Raw genomic sequence first — 23648 nt, forward strand, 5'->3', positions numbered from 1 at the left:
TCTCTTTATTCACAAAAGTGTGCCGATGGGTTAACAAAGAAGACAATTAAGTTAGCAGATGTTCTATATTGTTTGAAGATGTGAATTTACCCCTCTCAGAAGGAAGAATAAATAGAATGAGATAACAAAGAATTGCAGCCTAAAGGCATCAGAGGTTCCTAGTGTTTAAAAATCATAGAACAATACAGGTTAGATACAGGCCCTTCAGCTCAATGAATTGATGCCAACCAGAGTGGCCTCCCAATATCCTGTATTTGGCCCATATCCTTCACAGTCTGCCCCTCCAGGTACCTATCCAAGCACTTCTTAAATCGTACTATTGTACCTGCCTCAACCACATTTTTTGACAGTCTGTCAGAAGTGGTTGAAACATAAAAAGAAAAAGGAAATAGGAAGGAAAAGAGAGAAGGTCCTGAAGAGAGAATATAACGAGTTTGGCAGGAAGCTGAAAAGCAGTACCACCAGGGAAGAAATCCCTGGATTGCTGCCTATATCATGTGCCAGTTAGGGGAAAAATATGATGATTTAGCAGATGAATATGTGGCTGAGGAATTTATGCCGGGGTCAGGGCTTCAGAATTCTGGATTGAACTATGAGTTACATTGAAGATTTTTTGGAGAGAGGATGCCATCTCATTTTAATTTTTAACCTATGAAGCTGGGTTATAACTTCTTATCCTGATCTACGGGTCTGGTTTTTTTTTCTACTACTATTATCATTGTTTATAGATGCTGTTTTAATTTTTATAATATCCTTTTTTATACACGTTTGTATTTTGTAATAATGAATTATTTTTTTTTCAAAATGTCGTTTCTTCTTCCCATAAGACTTTGCTTTTTGTAAGCGTTTATTTGTTTGCCTGTACTTAGAAATGAGACGAATGTTTTGAAATTTTTTAAGTCTTTTTTTTATATATATTGTAGTGTCTATTAAATCTTTTTTTTAAATTCTATTTTGATAACTCTTTTTTACTAAATTTTCTTATTAGATTGCTGAACTTATATTCATATTTTGTAATATGGCTTTTTCAAAATGTCGTTTCTTCTTCCCATAAGTCTTTGCTTTTGAAACATCATCTTTCTTGTATTTGAATATGGAATTTTTTTTAAAGGTATATTACACTTTCAAATTTTAATGTTCATATTTTTTTATTAATGATTTTTTGTTTTACTATATTAGTTTTTTTTAATCTGACTGATATATATATATTTTTTTTGCAACTCTATATCTTAATCTGGGTGTTATATAGTTTTTTTTAAATCTTCTTATGGAGCTGCCATCTTGAAATGGGGGTAATATTAGTATTAGTTTATGCGCCTGCCGCTTGGCTTTCTTTCAAAGGGTGGGGGGAGGGGGTAGGGATCTTTTTTCACGCTTTTGCTTCTTATTTTTTTGCTTTTAGTTTATGGGCCGACTTTAAATTATTAATATTGTTGAGGTGTCATGATCTCCGGTTGCTCCTGAATCAATTTTCCTTCTTCCTAAATTGTGGGTTATGTGTCTTTTTAACCTTTTATGATACACACAACTAATATTGGTATGATGGATAAATCTATTAACTTTATCTCTTGGAATACTAATGGTTTAAATCATCCGATTAAACGTAAAAAAAATATTTAAAGTATTCCATAGATTGAACGCTAATATTATTTTTGCACAGGAGACCCATATTAGGAGGGAGGATAATCAACGTTTTTTTAGGTTCTGGAAGGGTCAACAATTTCACTCGAATTGTACCGCTAAAATTAGGGGTGTGTCTATTTTTATAGACCCCTCAATTTCGTTTACACATCATGAAATTATTTCTGATCCACAGGGCAGATTTTTGTTGATAACTGGTTCACTTTTTAATCGAAAAGTGGTTCTAGTTAATATTTATGCTCCAAACTTTGACTGCCCTGAATTTTTTAAACGTTTATTTACTTCCCTTCCTAATTTGAATGAATATACGTTGATAATGGGTGGAGATTTTAATTGTTGTTTGAATCCTTCGATGGATAGATCTAAACCTATTCGAACTCTTCTGAATAGATCAGCTTTACTTATTAATTCTTTTATGGTCGATTCGGGAATTACTGAAATATGGCGGTTTCTGAACCCTAAAGATAAAGAATTTTCATTTTTTTCACATGTATATCATAGTTATTCTAGAATTGATTATTTCCTTATTGATCATCATTTATTAACAGATGTTACTGATTGTAAATATGACTCTATTGCTATTTCGGATTGTGCACCTTTGAAGTTATCTATCAAGATCTCGGACTCTTCCATTACTACTAGATCTTGGAGACTTAATGCTACTTTGCTTCAAGATCCAGAATTTATTACCTTCATAAAACAACAAATTGACTTATTTTTTTCAACAAACTATACCGAAGAGATTGACAGAGGAATACTTTGGGACTCTTTCAAGGCTTTTATCCGTGGACAAATTATCTCATATTCCGTTGGTAAAAGAAAACAAAGATATTTAGATATAGCTTTATTGGTGGATAAAATTAAAGAAATTGATAAGATTTATTCCGTGACTCCTACCAAAGAACTTTATAAGAAGAGATTTGAGCTTCAAATGGAACATAGCTTATTATTATCTTCTTCAATTGAGAATCAATTAATTAAGACCAGGGCTCAATTTTATATTCATAGTGATCGAACTGGTAAATTGTTAGCTAATCAATTAAAAGCTATTTCGACTAAGCGACAAATTATTAAAATTCGTAAACAAGACGGTAATTTAACTACTGATCATAAAGAAATCAATAACACTTTTCAAGATTTTTATAAATCTTTATATCAATCAGAATTTGATGGTGACCTGTCCATAATGGATAATTTTTTTAACAATTTGAATATTCCTAAACTGATAGATGAAGATCGTAGCTTGCTTGATGCTCCTATCTCTATGGCCGAAATAAGAGAGGCTATCTCATCAATGAATTCAGGGAAAGCTCCTGGTCCTGATGGTTTTATTGTAGAATTTTTAAAAACTTTTTCTTTGTTGCTTTCTCCTTGGCTACGTGAAATCTTTAATGATGCGTTTGTTAAGAAGAGATTACCTCAATCTTTTTATGAAGCTACTATTTCTCTAATTCTTAAAAAATATCCTACTTTATGTGCATCTTATCGCCCTATATCATTATTAAATGTAGACTCTAAGATTCTTACAAAAATTTTAGCCATTAGATTAGAAAAGGTACTATCACAGATTATTTCAGGAGATCAAACTGGTTTTATTAGGAATCGGTATTCCTTTTTTAATATTAGAAAATTGATTAACATAATTTATACTTCATCACCCACAGTCCCAGAATGTGTTATCTCATTAGATGCTGAAAAAGCTTTTGATAGAGTTGAATGGACATACTTATTTAATGCATTGAGAAACTTTAATTTTAGTCCTAATTTTATATCATGGATTACATTAATATATTATAAATCTGTTGCTTCTGTTCTTACAAATAATTATAGATCCTCTTTTTTTCAATTATCTCGTGGTACGAGACAAGGTTGTCCTTTAAGTCCTTTATTATTTAATATTGCATTAGAACCTTTAGCCATTGCTATTCGTGAATCTCCTAATATTTTTGGTATCACCCCTAATGAGAAGTTATACAAATTATCACTTTATGCTGATGACTTGCTGTTATATATTTCTGATGCTGACAGGTCTATTCCCGCTATTTTATCCTTGTTGGCTCAATTTGGTAGTTTTTCTGGTTATAAATTAAACTTAGATAAGAGTGAATTATTCCCCTTAAACGCGCAAACTTTATTGAATGAGAGGATTCCATTTAAAGTTGTTACTGATAACTTTATCTATTTAGGTATAAAAATTACCAAGAAATATAAAGATTTATTTAGACTGAATTTTTTACCTATGCTTCATCAAATTCAACACCTTACCACAAGATGGTCTCCCTTATTCCTATCATTAGTTGGTCGGATTAATGCTATTAAAATGATGATTTTACCAAAATTTTTATATTTATTTCAAGCCTTATCAATTTTTATTCCTAAATCTTTTTTTGACAACATTGATTCAAAAATTTCCTCATTTATGTGGCAAAATAAAAACCCCAGGTTAAGTAAAAGGCAATTACAAAAATCTAAAAAAAGATGGTGGTTTAGCTTTACCTAACTTTAGATTTTACTATTGGGCGAATAATATTCGTAACCTAACGTATTGGAAATTAGATTTGGACTCACCATTGTGTCCACAGTGGGTAAATTTGGAATGCAATGAGGTAAAGGGATATTCTCTATTCTCCGTTCTTGGTTCTTTTCTTCCTGCTGATTTAGTTAAATTCAATAAACAGATATCTAATCCTGTTATCAAACATACATTACGAATTTGGTTTCAATTTCGTAAAATTTTTTACTCTGAAAAACTTTGTTCTTGATAGCCCTATTTTATTTAATTTGTTTTTCAAACCTTCCTTGACAGATCAAGCTTTTAGCATATGGAAAAGGAAAGGTATAAAATGTTTTCGTGATCTTTTTTTTTTGAAGGTACTTTGATGTCTTTTGACCAACTTTCCAATAAATTTAAATTACGTAAATCTAATTTTTTCAGATATTTACAAATCAGAAATTTTTTACATAAAGTTCTACCATCTTTTCCCAATTCAACTTCAATGGATTTCTCAGATTTGATTTTTACCTTGTCAGAAGGGATTAGTAGCTTTTATTTATAATATGATTATGAAGATACAACCAGAAATATCTGATAGAATTAAACAACAATGGGAAAAAGAACTTCGATACAATATATCAACAGATAAATGGGAAAAAATTTTACAAATGGTTAATTCTTCTTCTATATGTGCTAAACATGCTTTAATTTAAAGTTGTACATAGAGCTTATATGTCTAAAGATAAGCTTGCTCGATTCTATTCTCATATTAACCCTCAATGTGACAGATGTCATTCAGAAGTGGCTTCATTGACCCACATGTTTTGGTCATGTCCTACTTTACATAACTATTGGAAGGACATATTTGTTACCATTTCCTCAATTTGGAATATCGATTTACAACCTCATTTTATTACTGCAATTTTTGGTATACCAAATGAGGATGGTAATCAGTTTTCTCCTTCAATCAGACAAATGATTGCTTTTGTAATATTAATGGCCAGAAGGTCTATATTACATAATTGGAAAGAAGTAAATCCTCCTACCACGTCTCAGTGGCTTTTTCAAACTATTTCTTATCTGAGTTTGGAAAAATTTAGAAGCACTATTTTTGACTCATCAATTAAATTTGAAGAAACTTGGGGACCGTTCATTCGACATTTTCATATGAATTAATTTGGCCTTTTCCAGACCTTCTCTTTGCTTATTCTTGTTCAGGTATGGAGTTCCAGAGTTCTTTGACAGTATCATATACTTATAAACTGTAATTATTGCCCATGTTAGTTTAGTTTAGTGTTTTTTTTCAATATATATTCTCTTTTATATATTTTCAAATTTTTTTTTCTTTTTCTTTTGACGATTATTTTTTTCATATATAATTATACAGACTTGATTGATTAATGTACTTTTTTTTGTTGATGTTCAATAGGATATTATTATCTTATTATTAATGTAATTTCAAGTCTATTGTATTCATAACCTATTCATTATTATGTTATGTTTTTTTATATTTATATGAAACTCAATAAAAAGATTGAAAAAGAAAGAAATGTGATTGTTCCTTTTTAGAAGAGGTGGTCAAGAGGATTGACAAGAGTAAGTTGCTAAGCATTGTCTACATGGACGTCAACAAAATCTTCAACAAAATCCTGCATAGGATGCTGATCCAGAAAGTTAGAATACATTGGATTCAGGACAAGTTAGTAAAATATAAAACTGGCTCGATGATTGGAGAAGATGGTGGTAGTTGAGGAGATGAGTGTTAGATTGGAGGCCTGTGACTAGTCGTGTACAATAAGGATCAGTCCAGAATTCTCTGTTGTTTGTTATATGTACTGTATATTAAGATTTGGATGACAATGTGGATGACCTGGTTGGTACATTTGATGTTGGATCATGTCAAGATTGGTGATAAAATGAACAATAAAGAAAGTTATCAAATATTTCATAGGATATAGATCAATGGGAAAATGCATTTTGGTAAGTTAAACTAGGTCAGTATATGCACAGTGAGTGGCAGAGCTCTCGGAATTGTTGCTGAGCAGAAGTACATCATTCCCTTGAAAATGGGGACACAAGTAGAGAGGGAGGCAATATAGCAAGTATGAGTATAAGAGTTGAAAAGTCATATTGCAACTGTAGAAAATATTAGGAAGATCATACTGAGGCCATTGTGAGCAGTTCTGGTCACCACCCAATAGGAATGAAGTGATTAAGCCAGAGAGGGTGCAGAAAAGATTCACCAGGATATTATCTGGATTGGAGGACTCAAATTATCAGAAAAGATTAGGCAGGTTAAGTCACTGTTCCCTCTAAGCTGTGTGAATGCGTGGCTGTGCAGTGACTGAAATGCTGCCAAGCACATAGCCTTTGGTGCTGAGCATCTGGAATTTTATCAATACTTAAACAGTTAAAAGAGCCGCACAATTTTCAGGCCATGTAAAAAATGCCTGCTCAAAGCAACGGGCTGGGCCTACTTTTCTCTGAAATAAAGAAAGCTAAGAAGAGATATGACAGAGGTATAGAACATTAACAGTGACATTGACTGGGTAGGGGTTTCTAAAGTAAGAAGGCATAGGGTTAAGGTGAGAGTGAGGAAGCTTAAAGGAGATCTAAGGAGCAAATCAAAGAGTTGGTATCTGGAATGAACTACCAGAGGAGATGGTGGAGTCTGGAACATGAACAATCTTAAGAGACGTCCAGCCACTTGAAAGTGCGGACTATAGATAAATATGGAATTAATGTAGACAGACTAGAATAAGTAGGCACTTTAGTTGGCATAGGCCCCAGTTTCTGTGCTACATGACTCTAGGTCCATCAAATTATATACTAGTTAGATAGAGCTCTTAAAGATAGCAGAGTCAAGGGATACAGGAAGAAGGCAGGAACAGGATACTGATTGTGGATGATCAGCCATGATCACAGTGAATGGTGGTGCTGGCTCGAAGGGCCAAATGGCCTACTCCCGCACCTATTGTCTATTGAAAGACTTTTCAGTCCAACTCACTAATACTGACAAACATGTCTCTCTAAGCTAACCCTATTTGCCTGTGTTACATCCATATGCTTTTCAATATTTCAATCCAAATGCATTGTACTCATTGTAACTGTACCTACTTCTACCACCTTCTTTGCAAGCTCACTGCAAATATTCAGCACTTCCTGTGAAAATCTATCTTCTCAGTTTCCCTTTAAATCGTTCATATTTTACCCTAAACTGATATCCTCTAAGTTTGGATTCTTGAAAAAAAGATGGTAACTATATACATTATCTAAACCCCTCAAAACTGCATAATCTCTGTAGGATCACCACTCAGCCTCGTTTGCTCCATGGAAAAGTGGCCCAGACCATCAATATAACTCAAGTTCTCCAGTCCAGGTTAATATTCTTATGAATCTTCTCTGAATATTCTCTTGCTTGATCACATCACATACTAATCCTTAGAGAAGTATCAGAAGCAAAGCAAGTTCCTGGATGTCAAGATCTCTGAGGATCTTACCTGGTCCCATATCGATCCAATTATAAAGAAGGCAAGACAGCAACTATACTTCAATAGAAGTTTGAAGAGATTTGGTACATCAACAAATACACTCTAAAACTTCCATGGATGTACCGTGGAGGGCATTCTGACAGGCTGCATCACTGTCTGGTGTGTGTGTGTGTGGGGGGGGGGGACTGTGGGGCTACTGCACAGAACAGAAAGAAGTTGCAGAGGGTTGTAAATTTAGTCTGCTCCATCGTGGTGACTCACCTACAAAGTACCCAGGACATCTTCAAGGAGCAGTGTCTCAGAAAGGTAACGTCCATTATCAATGACCTCCAGCTCCCAGGGCATGCCCTTTTCTCACTGTTACCATCAGGTAGGAGATAAAGAAGCCTGAAGGCATACACTCAGTGATTCAGGAACAGCTTCTTCCCCTCTGCCATCTGATTCCTAAATGGACATTGAGCCCTTGAACACTACCTCACTTTTTTAATATATATTATTTCTGGTTTTTGCACAATTTAAAATCTATTCACTATACATATACTGTAACTGATTTACTTATTTACTTATTATGTTTTTCACTTCTACATTATGTATTGCATTGAACTGCTACTGCTAAGTTAACAAATTTCACGACACATGCCAGTGATACTAAACCTGATTCTGATTCATTTCCTAATTTTGATACATTGCTTAAGAAGACAAAGTGATTTTACAAAACCGAAGGATCTGTAATTAAATATGCAACTTCTCCAATTTAACCATGCTTTGGACCACTCTGAAGATTTTAAAGTGTCTGCTGTGCATTACTTTTTTTTAAATCACAGAGAAACAACTACAGGAACATTACATATCTGGATGATAGATAAGAGAAGGCGAGTTTGCTTCATGCACATAACAATATATTTATTTTGAAATTTTGTGTGGGTAGCTTGAATTATGAAACATTTCATAGCTCACTCACTGATTGTGCCACGTAGCTGACATTTCCTGTTTCAGTTATTTAGATATCTCAGAGGCCTTTTGTTGCAGGGAGCTGGCCAAAGTTGGTTGGAAGGGGACACTAGCAAGAATGACAGTAGAGCAGCAATGGCCAGAGCTTCTGTGGGTAATACATATACAGTAGTTCTAGTTTTTTTTGCACATTTTAAAAATCTATTCAATATATGTATACTGTAATTGATTTAATTGTTTTTATAATTATTATTATTTTTATTTTGCTTATTGTTTTCTCTTCTAGATTATTTATTGCACTGAACTGCTGCTGCTAAGTTAACAAATTTCATGTCACATGACGGTGATAATAAACCTGATTCTGATTTAGAAGTTGCAGGATCGATTCACCCCAAAGAAGCAGCAGCATTATAAAGGGAGGATGAGGCAACCTTGACTGACAAGGGAAGTCAAATATAGCATAAAAGCAAATAGAGGGCAGATAATACAGCAAATATTAGTGGGAAGCTTTTTAAAAAGCTACAGAAGGCAGCAACAAATAAGGATAGAAAAGCTGAAATATGAAGGTAACCTAGCCAATAAAACAAAAGAGAATACAAAAAGAAATAGGTCTTATAGAATAAAGGAAGAGGCAAGAGTGGGCATTGGACAACTGGAAAATGACGTAGAGAGTAGTAATAGGGAAACTAAGAAATGGCAGATAAACCAAATAAGTATTCTACATTAATATTCACCATGGAAGATACCAGCAACGTGACAGAAATAGACTGGTAGATAAGTCACCTGGAACAGATGGACTGCATACCAGGGTTTCAAAAGAGGTAGCTGAAGAGAATGTGAAGGCATTACTAGTGACCTTCAAAAATCACTAGGCTCCGGAATGGTTCAGGAAGAAAAAGTATCACGTTTCCCTTCAATTTTTTAAGAAGGGAAGGAAGCAAAAGATAAGAAATTAAATTCCAGTTAGCCTGACTTCAGTGGTTGACAAGAGACATTTATTAAGGATGGAGTTTTGGAATACTCAAAGGCACCAATAAATTAGGCCAGAGTCTTTCCTTAAGCGGAAATTTTGCCTAACAAATCTATTGGAACTTTTGGAGGAAATAACAGGCAGGATAGACAAAGGAGAGAAAGTAGATGCTCTCAAGGGTCTAGGCTATATACATATTTGCTTTGCATGGCTGTACCTTAGCACATATGTGCTTTCTATCTTGTATATGGGAGGACTAGGACCCAAGCTGTGGGGTCGCTTGAGAGAGGCATTGGAGCCAGTGCACCTCACTGAGGGTGGTGTGGCACGGTATCCAGACTGGAATCAGTGCCACACACCCACTCTCCCCCACCTGTGTTTACTCGGCAGAAGGTAAACTGTAGATTGATGACACAATTTTGGACTCTTTTATTTTGTGATTGTGATATCATTTGTGCTTGCTATCTTGTGTGTGCTTTGTGCTGTGTGTGACTGTTGGTACTGCGCTTTGCACCCTGACCCTGGAGTAACACTGCTTCATTATGTATGGCTCAATGACAGTTAAATTTGAGTTGAACTGAATTAAGTTTACTCAGATTTTGAAAAGACCTTTGACAAGGTGCCACACGAGGCTGATAAATAAGCTAACGTCCACTATATAACAGAAGAGTTACCAGCATGGACAGAAGATTAGCTCACTGGCAAACAGCAAAGAATAGGCATAAAGGAGGCTTTTTCTGGTTGACTGCTGGTGTTCTGCAGGGGTAAGTGTTGGTTCTACTACTTTTCATGTTTTATATTAATGATTTGGATGACTAAGTTGAAGGCTTTGTGACCAGGTTTGTGGATGATACAGAGATAGATAGTGTTGAGGAAACAAGGGTCTACAGAACGACTTGGACAGATTAGGAGAATGGAAAATGAATTGACAGATGGAATGCATGTAGGGAATTGTACGGTCATTCACTTTGGTAGAAGGAATAAAGGAACAACTATTTTCTAAATGGGGAGCAAATCCTGAAATCAGAGGTACAAAGCGACTTGGAAGTCCTAGTGCAGGATTCCCAAAATTTGCATGTTGAACAGGTAGTAAGGAAGGTAAAAGTATACTGTTAACATTCATTCATATAAAAACAAAAATGTAATGCTTTATAAGATGTTGGCAATTCTGAGTATTGTGAGAAGTTTGGGGCCTTTTATGGGGTCAAACCATGGAAGGCTGATGGACCAGACAACATCCCTGGTAGAGTGCTCAGTGGATGTGCAGACCAGCTAGCAGATGTTCTCACTGATATCTTCAACATCTCCCTGAGCAGCGCCACCGTTCCAATGTGCTTCAAGGCTGCCACCATCGTCCCTGTGCTGAAGAAGTCTTCAGTATCCTGCCTAAATGACTACTGTCCCGTTGCACTTACAACTTCATCATCATGAAGTGTTTTGAGAGGCTCGTCATGAGGCACATCAAGACCCTGCTGCCCCCCTCACTGGACCCCCTGCAGTTTGCGTACCGTCCCAACCACTCAACAGATGACACCATTACCACCACCCTCCACCTGGCCCTAACCCACCTGGACAAAAAAGACACATACGTTCGGATGCTGTTCATAGACTTCATTTCAGCATTCAACACAATCATCCCTCAGAAACTGACTGGAAAGCTGAGCCTACTGGGCCTGAACACCTCCCTCTGCAACTGGATCCTTAGTCAGTCCGGATCGGGAGCAGCATCTCCAACACCATCACACTGAGCATGGGGGTCCCCAGGGTTGTGTGCTCAGTCCACTGCTGTTCACTCTGCTGACCCATGACTGTGCTGCAACACACAGCTTGAATTGCATCATCAAGTTCGCCGATGACACAACCATGGTAGGTCTCATCAGCAAGAACAACGAGTCAGCTTACAGAGAGGAGGTGCAGTGGTTAACAGACTGGTGTAGAGCCAACAACCTGTCTCTTAACATGAACAAAACAAAAGAGATGGTTGTTGACTTCAGGATGGCACGGAGCAACCACTCCCCGCTGAACATCGACGACTCCTCAGTAGAGATCATTAAGAGCACCAAATTTCTTGGTGTTCACCTGGTGGAGAATCTCACCTGGTCCCTCAACACCAGCTCCATAGCAAAGAAAGCCCAGCAGCGTCTCTACTTTCTGCAAAGGCTGAGGAAAGTCCATCTCCCAACCACCCCCCCCCCCCCCCCCCCCCATCCTCATCACATTCTACAGGGGTTGTATAGAGAGCATCCTGAGCAGCTGCATCACTGCCTGGTTCGGAAATTGCACCATCTCGGATCGCAAGACCCTGCAGTGGATAGTGAGGTCAGCTGAGAAAATCATCGGGGTCTCTCTTCCTGCCATCACGGACATTTACACTACACGCTGCATCAGCAAAGGAAACAGCATTATGAAGAACCCCATGCACCCCTCATACAATCTCTTCTCCCTCCTGCCGTCTGGGAAAAGGCTCCGAAGCATTCAGGCTCTCACAACCAGACTATGTAACAGTTTCTTCCCCCAAGCTATCAGACTCCTCAATACCCAGAGCCTGGACTGACACCTTGCCCTATTGTCCTGTTTATTATTTATTGTAATGCCTGCACTGTTAGGTCTGTAATCTAGTGTAGTTTTCTCTGTGTTGTTTTTTTATGTAGTTCAGCCTAGTTTTTGTACTGTGTCATGTAACACTATGGTCCTGAAAAACGTTGTCTCATTTTTACTAGGTAATGTACCAGCAGTTATGGTCGAAATGACAATAAAAGTGACCTGACTTGACTTGAAAAAGGAGAGAGTCCAAAGGAGGTTCAGGAGTATCATCCCAGGAATGTAAGGATTAATGTATGAGAAGTGATTAATGTATGAGAAGTTCAATGATAACGATGGGTCTGTACTTAATGGAGTTTCAAAGAATAGGAGGCATTTTCATTGAAAACTATTGAATATTGAAAATCCAAAATGGCATAGCTCTCTGACTATTACAATGATTCCTTAAAACAGAGATGAGGAGGAATTTCATCAGCCAGAGAACAGTGAATGTGTGGAATTTATTGCCACAGATGGCTGTCGAGAGTAAGTCTGAGTACATTTAGGTTAGTGATTAGTAAGGACATCAAAAGTTACTGGAAGAAGGTAGAAGAATGGATTTGAGAGGGAGAATAAATCAGTCATGATGGAATGGCAGAGCAGACTCAATGGGTTGAATGGCCTAATTCTACCACTATGTCTTATGATCTATTCATGTCACGCACATATCAACCTTCTGATATTTCAGTACAATAGCCGAGATGTTATGAAATTCTGTGTATTATAAGTACAATTACATACTGTAGTATCAATGCTAGTTTACAAAAGAACTTCATAGCATAACTCATAATGTAAATATAAGAGCAAATTATGGTAATATCAACTGAAAACAGAAAATATGGAAATATTCAGTGGCTGAAGCAGCCTCTGGGGAGACAGAACATTTAAGGAACAGTAACCTTCAAAGCTCAGGAGTTAACAATAACTACTCACAAAGACTAATTGAAATTTTAACTCTATTAAGAATGCATAATACACATACATTCAATTGAAACTTGTTTGTGCTGGTTTTTGACTAATATGCAATGAGAAAGTTGAATATATAAAGAAGAAAATATAAAGCCAATATGTTGCCCATATAATTGTGCATGCAAAATCAGTCTCTGATCTTTGGTATTTTTAATATTTAAAATATCATTGACATAGATTCTCACAAGTCAAAGAAAAGTGCCAATAAAGCCATCTTCATAATTTGTTCAAAATAAATACCTTAATGTTTAGAACTGCAGATAAAATGTACCAAATTTTGTATTGAATTAAATAAAATACATGTATAAAAACATACATAAAGGAAACAAACCATTTTAACAATACAATATTTTAAAGAAGCAAATCATCAACAGTCCATGAAAATTTATCATCTATTGAATCCTCCAAGTGAGCTGGAAACATCTGTAGAATAATGACAAAATCTGGTATGTAATCTGCTAATTCTATGTTATAGCTGTTTGATTTTTTATAATTAGCCATTTCATCTAATTATATACATACCGAATATTCACCAGGATTTTGCCTTCTAACATTGAGTAGGTACAGTTCAATGCTACCTTTGAACTATTTCAAGGAAACAACTTTTCAACTACTTTCAACCATATAGCAAAAAGTTATTTTCTGTAGCTGCCATTAAAAACTGAGTTGTGCTTCAAACTAATTGGTACACAGAACTTAAAAGATAAATGCCTTATTGATAGAGCACACTGAGCAGCTTTTCTGAAACTGTTCACTATTATAATTGCAGCGTTGACCAAATTTCTAAGGGCAATAATACAGGAAAGTCGAGGGAAGAAGGGGGAAGATGGCTGGAGAAACTGGGAGAGAAAGTGCGTGACCTTTCTAATCAGCAGTATTCAGCAGTATAATAGATGGATAGTAATTACTTGAAATTGACCCTTGTTGGCATGAGACTATTTTGCAGCTGGTGCTCAATGTCTCTCATTTTTTGTGCAGCATGATATGCTAATTATCTGTTGCATCTACTTTGTGTGATAAATTACTGCCTTCACAAATTAATCAATTACAAAATTCTTTACTAATTTCTTAGAATTTCTACGTTGTGAAATCTAAAGTTTGTGTTTTAGTATGATTATTTTTAAGAAACTAGAATGCAGATGAGCAGAAATATAATGGTCAGTTTATGTTCAAGTTTTAGACCAAAATCCCAATTTACTTAGGTTTGCTCCGATAAATTTCAAATCAAGAAAGATTTGGCAAAGCTCCCAATGACTACCTAATCTACCTTTAATAAACTAAATGGGAAGTTAATTTTTCTTTAAATTCTATTTTATTTCCTATTATTCATTTTAATGAGACATTCTGGTGCTGAACAAGCAAGTTCTTGGTTCTAGAACCGTAGGTCCACTTGAACCTTAATTCAATTGTAGTCTCAATAATTAATATAATAGAACTGAAAACTCAATTTAAGTGGCCTTACAACCAATAGCTATAAAGTGTTTTAATTGTAACAGTCCATTTAGAATAAAGCATAATTAAAATTAACAATAATAAACCAAGCACAATTTCAGTCTTCATTTCAATATTGATGATTCAGAACAAAGGACAAAACTATTGAACATATTATACGTCATAAAAGACACAATATACTATCTGTAGAAGAAAGCAATGATAATTTTTCGCTTTAGGTTCTGTTAGTTTTAAATTAAAAAATACTGATACTCTTCCCCATCTACAGTATGTTCAGACTACTGATGACATCATCTGCAGACTATCTAGCTTTCAGATTTATGTCAACAATGGCCCATTCTATTTTTCAACTGTTTCTATCAACTACTCTACTGACAGCATGGATTCTGCTTTGGCTGCTGAGAGTTGCTGGTATCTTCTATTTTAATTTGTGGTACAGGCAGTCCCTGGGTTACGTACGAGTTCCATTCCTGAGTCCGTCTTTAAGTAGGATTTGTACGTCCAGTATTACTTAGTGTCAGTTAGTCAAACGTTTGTCTTAGTATATAGTATATATTTTACCTTTCTATGCATTTAAAACACTTAAGAAACATATGTATTCCAATAATTAAACTACTGCATTGCTTAGTAATAATTGTAGCTTTCATTGGGGCAAGGCCTTTCACATGCTCCATTATTCTGACTTTATCCATTATCCTTTAAAATTGTTCCGATCGTTCATCGACTGTAGCCTAACGCTTTTCCAATGACCGATGTTGTTTCACCTCTTTCCAAATGCTTTGTTATTTCCACTTTATTTTCAATCGCGATCATTTCCCGTCAATGGAACAGAAACACTGTGGGCTACGGGTCCCGATGTCCACTGGGTCCTAAGGACCACTGCATTGAGACAGGCTAAATGCGACAAGTGGGGGCTGTGCTGGGTTTGGGTGTTTGATCCTCCACAATATTCCTCATGGGAATTTAAACTGGAGGTGGCAGGATATTTTTTTACAAGGTCGAGTTGCAAGCTTGACATCAACCCGGCACGGATGGTACAGGAATCACTGGATCGATATCAACCCGACATGGGATCGGTCTGTCACTGGATTGAACTCGGGAACTTCCATTCTCGAACCTGGCGCTGATCTCACTGCGCCACCAGCCAACTGGAGGGGGGGGGGAGGCGTCAGGGTGACTCTTACTAGGAAAAATTTAAGCCAAATACAAAGTTAAACACCCAACACAGTCTCAACGGCAATGACTTAAAATGGCAGACAGCATCGCGATTTGACTTAAAATGGCGGATGGCGTTCTCCTTCCTCAGTTCGTAAGTATGAGTTGTCTGTAAGTCAGACGTTCGTAACTCGGGGACTACCGGTACTTTACTTTTATTTTCCATAAAATCTTAAACTCCTTGCCTGTGGTGACTGCATCAAGACTTTCAAAAATGTTGGATTTGTCTACCAGCTCATTCAAAGCTGAAAAACTATTTTGAACAAAAATAGCATCTTTCAGGGTTACACCAGTGACTCATTGTTAATTTTTGATATCTACACTTCATCTGGCAGAGTTACTCATTTTATTCTCTGCTATTCTTTTGAAGGAATTGACAATTGTGATATGTTCAGAAATTCTAGCATGTCTATATAGATTCTTAGGTTATCATGATGATAATGTTTTTATTGTTCTGGTGTGATATCTCTGAGAGATTTGCACTGAGGAATGGCGTTTACATTGAGGTCATAGAAAGATCTATCCTATGTTGTCTTCCACCACTTCAGAATGTGGGGATCAGAACAACGTGATTTGGGGAATGATTTAAGGAATGATAAAGAAGCAGACTGAGAGGTGTTTAGAGACAAGGAGAAAGGAAAGAAACTTTGATTGAAAGGATCAGAACCATTTTCTTTGTCAGTGACCACATCACTACTTTTTTGTTATCAACTGGAGCTTTATTATAAAAATCAAAGGACCCCACTTTGATCAAATTCAGATATTGTGTACTTGATTCTCAATATCAGTGAAAAATGTGAAAATTGGCAACAATCCTATCAACTACTTCACAGCAAGACTACATGAACATCACATAAAGAAATTTTAATTCTACAGCACCTGTACCTTCGATCAACAACTCTTGGCCATGGCTGCCCAGGAGAGTTCTTGAAAGAAATGGAGCAAAATCCACAAAGATCTCACGTAACAGTGGAGCAACCTTTTCAAGGGCCCGTTCTAGTTTTGCTGTGATGCTGTTTAGAAATTTAAAAAAAGTAGATATAAGAATGACAATATAATTTGTCACATACTATTCCTTTAACTTAATGGCACTAAGCACAACCAAGATTTAATGCCAGTATTCATGAATATCAGCCATCAACATATCTTTCCATTTTCTTTTCATTCATGTTTAGTTAACTGCAGATATACTATCAGGCTCAGCCAGTTCATATTGTTCACAAATTCATTCCTTTAGTTCATTTCAAATGGAAGGGATTTATACTTTATAGGTGCTAAATTATAACTTGAAACTTTCTTGCCCATTCAAATAATTTTAATCTATTGATAAAATTTTACTTGAAATACATTTCATTAATCAATGTGTATGTAGCCTGTTTAAAAACACACATTTGAATTTAGAAACTCCTTAATTTATTTTGTTTCTATCATTGAAATGCTGACTCAAGTGAGTCATGGATGATAGAAAAGATGGAGGGCTATGTAGGAGGGAAGGATCAGATAGATTGAGAGTGGTTTATAATATTGGCCAACATGTTGGCCTGAAGGGCCTGTACTTTACTTTAGCATGCTGGAGAGTTCTATATTCCATTTAGGACTTCCAATAACTTCCTCGTAGGATGAGTTCCAATAAATGAAATGCATTTCTGGGATTATAAACTTTTAAATAAGATTGGTAAATTCAGGAATGTGCTGATTACATTTTTGCTTAATATTCACAACCCTTGTTGGCACTGTAGTTCAGTGAATATCATGGGTAAAATGTTTTTTTTTACTCTTTGAGTGATCTATGGATGTGGACCCCAAGATTCCTTTGTTCCTCTATACTGCCAAGAATCTTGCCGTTAACCCTGTATTATGCCTTTAAATTTGACACTTCACACTTTGCCAGGCTGACCTCCATCTGCCACTTCTCAGCCCATCACTGCATCTTGTCAATGTCTGGTTGCAACCTATAACAATCCTCGATGTTAATCACACAACACCAACCTTTGTATCAACTGTAAATTTACTAAATCATCTTTTAACTTCCTCATCCAAGTCATTTATGAAAGTCAGAATGAGCAGGGCTTCCAGAACAGATCCCATACGGAGCACCACTGGTCACCTACCTCCAGGCAGAATATATCAACTAACGCCCTCTGCTTTCTATGGGAAAGCCAATTCTGTATCTTCACAGCCATGTTCCTCTAGATCCCATGCCTCCTCGCTTTCTGAATGAGCTTGGGGAACCTTATCAAGCTCCTTACTAAAATCCAGTTGCACCACATCCACCATTCCACCGTCATTACTGTGCTTTTTCACATTCTCAAAGAATTCATTCTGGCACATTCTGCCCCAAAGACATCTTTGGTTTTTGTCTAACTTTCTTTGCAGTTTAGTTAGTCTAAGCAAAATGAATTCATGTGAATAGAAAAAAATAAGTTAACCTCAAATTCTCAGCTGAATCTTCTGGCATTGGAGCAACAGTCTGCACTGCTGGAAGATTCTTGCTGGTAGCACCATTCACAAAGCTGGAAGAGGAAGAGGAGGAAGAAGTGGAAGCAGCCTCTGCAGCACCTATATAAGACAGCATTCAAGAATGATGGATCAATTACACTGCAGTACATCAATGTATAGCCATGTAATTCAAGCACATTAACAGAAGGGTAAACTGAGTTTGGATGGTGTACTAATAAGTAAGTTGATATACAAGAAAAGATTAATCTTATTATTTGCTACTATTTTTCCTGAGGTAACTGGACTAATATCTTACATTACACTCAACATCTCATTAGAAGCAACAACAATTTAATCAAAACTACTGAAATAACCCGAGCCTGGCCACTTTATATTTTTAATATATGATAAAAGGGTAGACTTTCAAACTTCAACACAGCCTGATGCAATTTACAATCAATAAAGCAATTATGAATTGGAGAAATCTTTAAAGTAGGAAATGCAATGGTCAATTTACAAACAGCAACCTTTCACAAACAGCAAATTGATAATGATTAACCTATTTTTTGTGACTTTTGTTAAATGGGTACCAATGTTCAGTTGCATTTGTTAATTTGCTTTCCTGCTAGCCTAGACATCTAGAACCTTCTAGATTTAAACATATCCATTCTCCCAGTTGTTGTCTCTTATTATATCTGTGCTAACAACAATGATTTCCAAGCACATGCTTCTAAGATATCCTTTTCTTGGAACAGTGCAGTTACTTGTACCATTGCTGATAGAGCCATTAGCTATCATCTATTTCCTGCATTTTCTTCCCTCTTCCTGGGATGAGGAAGAATATCATTGGGGTATTCTTCCTTGGAGAACACCCCAATGTTCTCCCAGTCCAAGAAAAGCAAATGCTCTCATATTTTACTCATCATTACCTGCATTTAACAGATCACTCCTCTCAATTTATACCACCACCAAGGAGATCTGGTGATCAGACACATCTTGTCCCTCCTTGTCTTTTCAGGATTCCAAATAAATGATTATTTTTGTAACTCTCCAATTCCCTTCTTATGGCATTTGACTACGCAGCTCTAGGAGATTCAATGCCTCTCTTTTACTTTACTTCTTTCCAATATACAGGGATACAAACAATATTTACAGGTGAAGCATGGTTTTATTTGCCCTTTCTTCCAATCTAATGCATTGCAATTAATGGTCACAATGTAGTCTCCACACCTATGGAGACATCAAACACAGAATGGGTGCCCACTTGTAGAAAACCACCACTGAGACTGCAAAACGATCTTGAGTTTTCAATTGCCTGACATTTGAATTCTCCATTGCACTACCTATTCCCATTCTAACCTATCTGGCTGTAGCATATTACACTGTTCTAATCAAGTCCAACACAAACGTGAGGAGCCCTTTATGTTCTGTGGTCTTTTAGACTCAATAACAGATTTAGAACAAGGCAGTGCAGGTCCAGATATAGTCTTTCTCTCCATAGCATATATCTGCGGGACTTTTCCACATTTTCCTTTTGGTTTCAGATCTTGCATTACATAAATTTTATGTTTCTTTCTCAGTTTACTCCATCTCTAAATTTTCCCAGTAAGCAGATAGCTTTTTCACAAATGAGCCCACTTGAGTAACTTTAGCCGCACCCTAACAAGATGGTAACTTCCATCTTATTCATCACTCCCTTTTCTCCAACACAAAAGAAATGTACTTTCCCAGTCTGATGAAGGGTCCCTGACTTCAAACATCAACTGATATTTCCACTAATATTGCCTGATCTACCAATGCTTTATTATTTTGTTTTTGCATGTTCTGTCAGATTCTTTCCCAATAGTTCAGCCAATATTTCTAAGTAAATGCCTGTTTATTGCATATATGTTTGTATTTGCTATCCTCAGGTAAGCTAAGAGTAAACAATCATAGATACAGAGATATCTAAGGCATTAAATAAAGAATTTCAAAATCTGTACGCAAATAATAGATGGTCACTGAATCTGCAAGAGAATTCTTGACCAAGTTCTGAATCTGCTTCATAACGTAAACTCCAAGTAGTGTTTCACTGAAACCAGCTGCATCTGGTAACCACTTTAAGAAAATAAAAACATCATTATAAACATCAGTAGAGTATGAAACACCAGAAAGTATCATCTTAGTAAACACAGGCTCCTTCCTCTGTAGGATCATGACATGTCATTAACATCTAATTTTGGGAAACAGCAAAGATAGTCAACAGATAACCAGCAAATAATTGCATGCATCCTTGTGATGTGCAAGATTATTTGATTGGACAATTGGCTGAGACCATTCATTTGGACTGGAATGTCCAGATTCTCTGTTCAGGTAAAGAGTCTCAACTGTAGGTATGTTGATTGTCCATTTCCCTCCACGGATGCTGCCTGATCAACTGAGTACGTCCATCACCTCTCATGTTTCCTCTGATAAAAAAGCTTAGTTTGATATACTTGAAACTATAGGGACAAGGTAACATGAAAGAACATTTTTTTAAAGATGTGTAACAAACACATAACACAATTAAGAGAAATTAGATCATTCTAATTCATTTTGATCCTTCTTTCAATATGATTTCATAAATATTTTACTGAGTATGCAATATTAACTGCTTTGGAAATACTTCTACTCACGATCAAAGCTATCCATTAAAGTTAATATGAAGAAAACAAAATTGTCTTGGTTCAGTGTATAATGTTATACATTGTGCACTGAGCCAAGGCAAATGTATGGTCATAACATTTCACAATAAACAAAATATCTATTTCAATTCCTGATTCAATTGTTTAATGAATTGCTCAACTTTTATAACTAGATCTTTGTTTACTGTACCTGTAGTATTTATCATACTTTTTGGTGTGGCTGCTGCAGGAGAAATTATATTCGTTGCACTCCCAGTGACAAGACTAGCAGAGCTAGAACCACCAACTGTATTGATGGCCAGGCTTCCTGGTGGAGGTTTCTTTACTGGAACAACAACGCTCCTAATAAAACCAGGAAAAAAGTGTGTTAAATTTGCCATAGAATACAGCACAGCACAGTGCAGGCCCTTCAGCCTACATTGTTATGCTGACCTTTTAACTTACTCCACAATCAATCTAAGGTTTCCACGTAGCCCTCCATTTTTCTTTCATCCAGTTGTCTATCTAGGAGTCTCTACACTTGTCTCCAATCGTCTTAAAATTATGTCCTCTCTTATTAGGCATTGCCACTCTGGGAACAAGGTGTTGTTTATACACCTTATCTATGCCTCTCATCACCTTATACTACTCATTTATCATCCTTTCATGAGAATGCCAGTTTATCCTCTGCATCAAGCATCTGCAAATATTTACTTCTCTTTATAAGCATAAAGAGAAATCCATTAGCTACAAATACCAATAGTATAAAGACCTAAAAGTCAATACCAGGTAACTACAAATAGAGGAAAAGGAATAGATGTACACTATGAACACGTGATGCTTTTCTGGAAACAATGATACACATATACAAATGTGCCAGGTAGCTTGTTCCTATGCAATATACAGTGAATATAAAAAGTGTTCAGCCCCCTTGGAAGTTTCCACGTTTTATTGTTTTATAACATAAAATCACAGTGGATTGAATTTGGCTTCTTTTGACACTGATAACACAAAAAGACTCTGGGCCAGGTACTCTGTCCAGACTGGATGCTCTCTTTGGATTCACTGTCTTGAAAGCAGCCTGCACGTCATATTCAGATAGTGAGACCAAAGGAACATTGGCAGACATGGGGCCACATGATGGTTCCTCCCTGTCTGCTCAAAGCGAGCAGAGAAGGTATTGCACTCATCTAGAAGCGAAGCTCTCCTATCCCCTATGTCACAAGATTTTGCTTTGTAGGAGGTTATGGCATTCAAAACCTACCACAGGTAGGCTCCCTTGTTAATTCCAGTCTAGTCTGGAATTTTCACTTTGCCCCAGAGATGGTTTTCTGGAGATCATACCTGGACTTCTTGTAACATTATTGATCTCCCGACTTGAATGCCTTTGATCTGGCTAACAGGTTCCAGATTTCATTGTTCCTCTAGGGCTTCTGATTGGGGAAAACCCTGAATGATTTTGTGGGGATAGTCTCATCCACAGCTGTTTTAATGAAGTCTGTAACAACCCTGGTGTCGTCATTCAGGTCCTCAGATGAGTTCGTGAACGTAGCCCAGTCCACCGAATCAAGGCAATCCTGTAACCATTTCTCAGCCTCCTGCAACCACCTCTTGGTTGCTTTGATCTCAGGAGCCTTGCTCTTTAGGCTCTGTCTGTATGCAGGTAGTAGGAGTGCAGCCAAATGATCTAACTTGCGAAAATGCAGCCTCAGAAAGGAACAATAGGCATTTCTTATTGTAGTTAACAGTGGCCTAGTGTTTTGGGACCACTGGTGAAACAGGCTACATGGTGGTGATAAATGGGCAGGGTTTTCTTGAAACAGGCCATGGTTAAAGTTGCTGACTACAATTTGAAATGGTGTTTCTTGTTTACAGGCAGCATTATGCAGTTTCGTGAGTGCTTGCTTATAACTGGCCACTGGCATTATGTAAACTGCAGTCAGGATCACAAATGAGAACTCTCAAGACAAACAGAATGGTCTATATTTAATACTTAGTTGTTCTAAGTCAGGGGAACAAGAAGTTGACATAAACCCAATGCCCGTGCACCAGCAAGAATTGACTAAAAACCATAAGAATCATTATGAATTGTTAGTTGGTAAACAAGAATAGTGACATTATATCCAAATCAAAGGTGATGATTAATCAGCATATAGGAGGGAGATTAAAAATCTGGCTGAGTGGTCCCACAACAACTTCTCACTCAATGTCAGCAAGACTAAGGAGCTGACTATTGACCTCAGGAGGAGGAAACCAGAACTAATCCTCTTCAGGGAGATCAGAGGTAGCAAGGGTCAGCAACTTTAAAATCCTCAGCATTATCATTTCAGAGAATCTATTCTGGGCCCAGCATGCAAGTGCAATTACAAAGAAGGCACACCAGCAATTCTACTTTCTTATAAGTTTGCAAAGATTTAGCATGATATCTAAAACTTTGACAAACCTCTAGAGATGTGTAGTGGTGAGTTTATTGACAGGTTGCATCATGGCCTGGTATGGAAACACCAACGCCCTTGAACAGAAAAGCCTACAAAAAGTAATGGATATGGCCTAGCCAATCATGCATAAAGCCTTCCCCACCATTGAACACATCTATAGAAACTGCGACTGCAGGAGAGCAGTATCCATCATCAAGGATCCCCATCATGCAATTTATGCTCTCTTCTTGTGGCTGCCATCAGGAAGAAGGTACATGAGCCTCAAGATCACACACCAAGTTCAGGATTAGTTATTACTCCCCAACCACAGGATCTTGAACCACCCGGCATAACCAATCTCCCCATCACTGAACTGTTCCCACAACC

The 23648-nt window shown here is 36.7% G+C and overlaps 1 protein-coding gene across 4 annotated transcripts in view; it reads right to left on the reverse strand.

Annotated features, from left to right (window-relative positions):
* nbeaa (neurobeachin a) overlaps nt 1-23648 on the reverse strand; it is a 790167-nt gene that overhangs the window by 395390 nt on the left and 371129 nt on the right. For 3 of the 4 annotated variants that reach the window (XM_059964072.1, XM_059964073.1, XM_059964071.1), the window contains 3 exons: nt 21056-21207; nt 18193-18322; nt 16649-16776 (listed from right to left, as the gene is read on the reverse strand). In XM_059964072.1, the coding sequence (XP_059820055.1) occupies nt 16649-16776; nt 18193-18322; nt 21056-21207 (410 nt within the window). Of the gene's footprint in view, nt 1-16642; nt 16777-18192; nt 18323-21055; nt 21208-23648 lie in introns of all 4 variants that reach the window. The other variant, XM_059964070.1, reaches the window with a different exon arrangement.

Source organism: Hypanus sabinus, chromosome 3 (assembly GCF_030144855.1).
Source record: "Hypanus sabinus isolate sHypSab1 chromosome 3, sHypSab1.hap1, whole genome shotgun sequence".
NCBI lineage: Eukaryota > Metazoa > Chordata > Chondrichthyes > Myliobatiformes > Dasyatidae > Hypanus > Hypanus sabinus.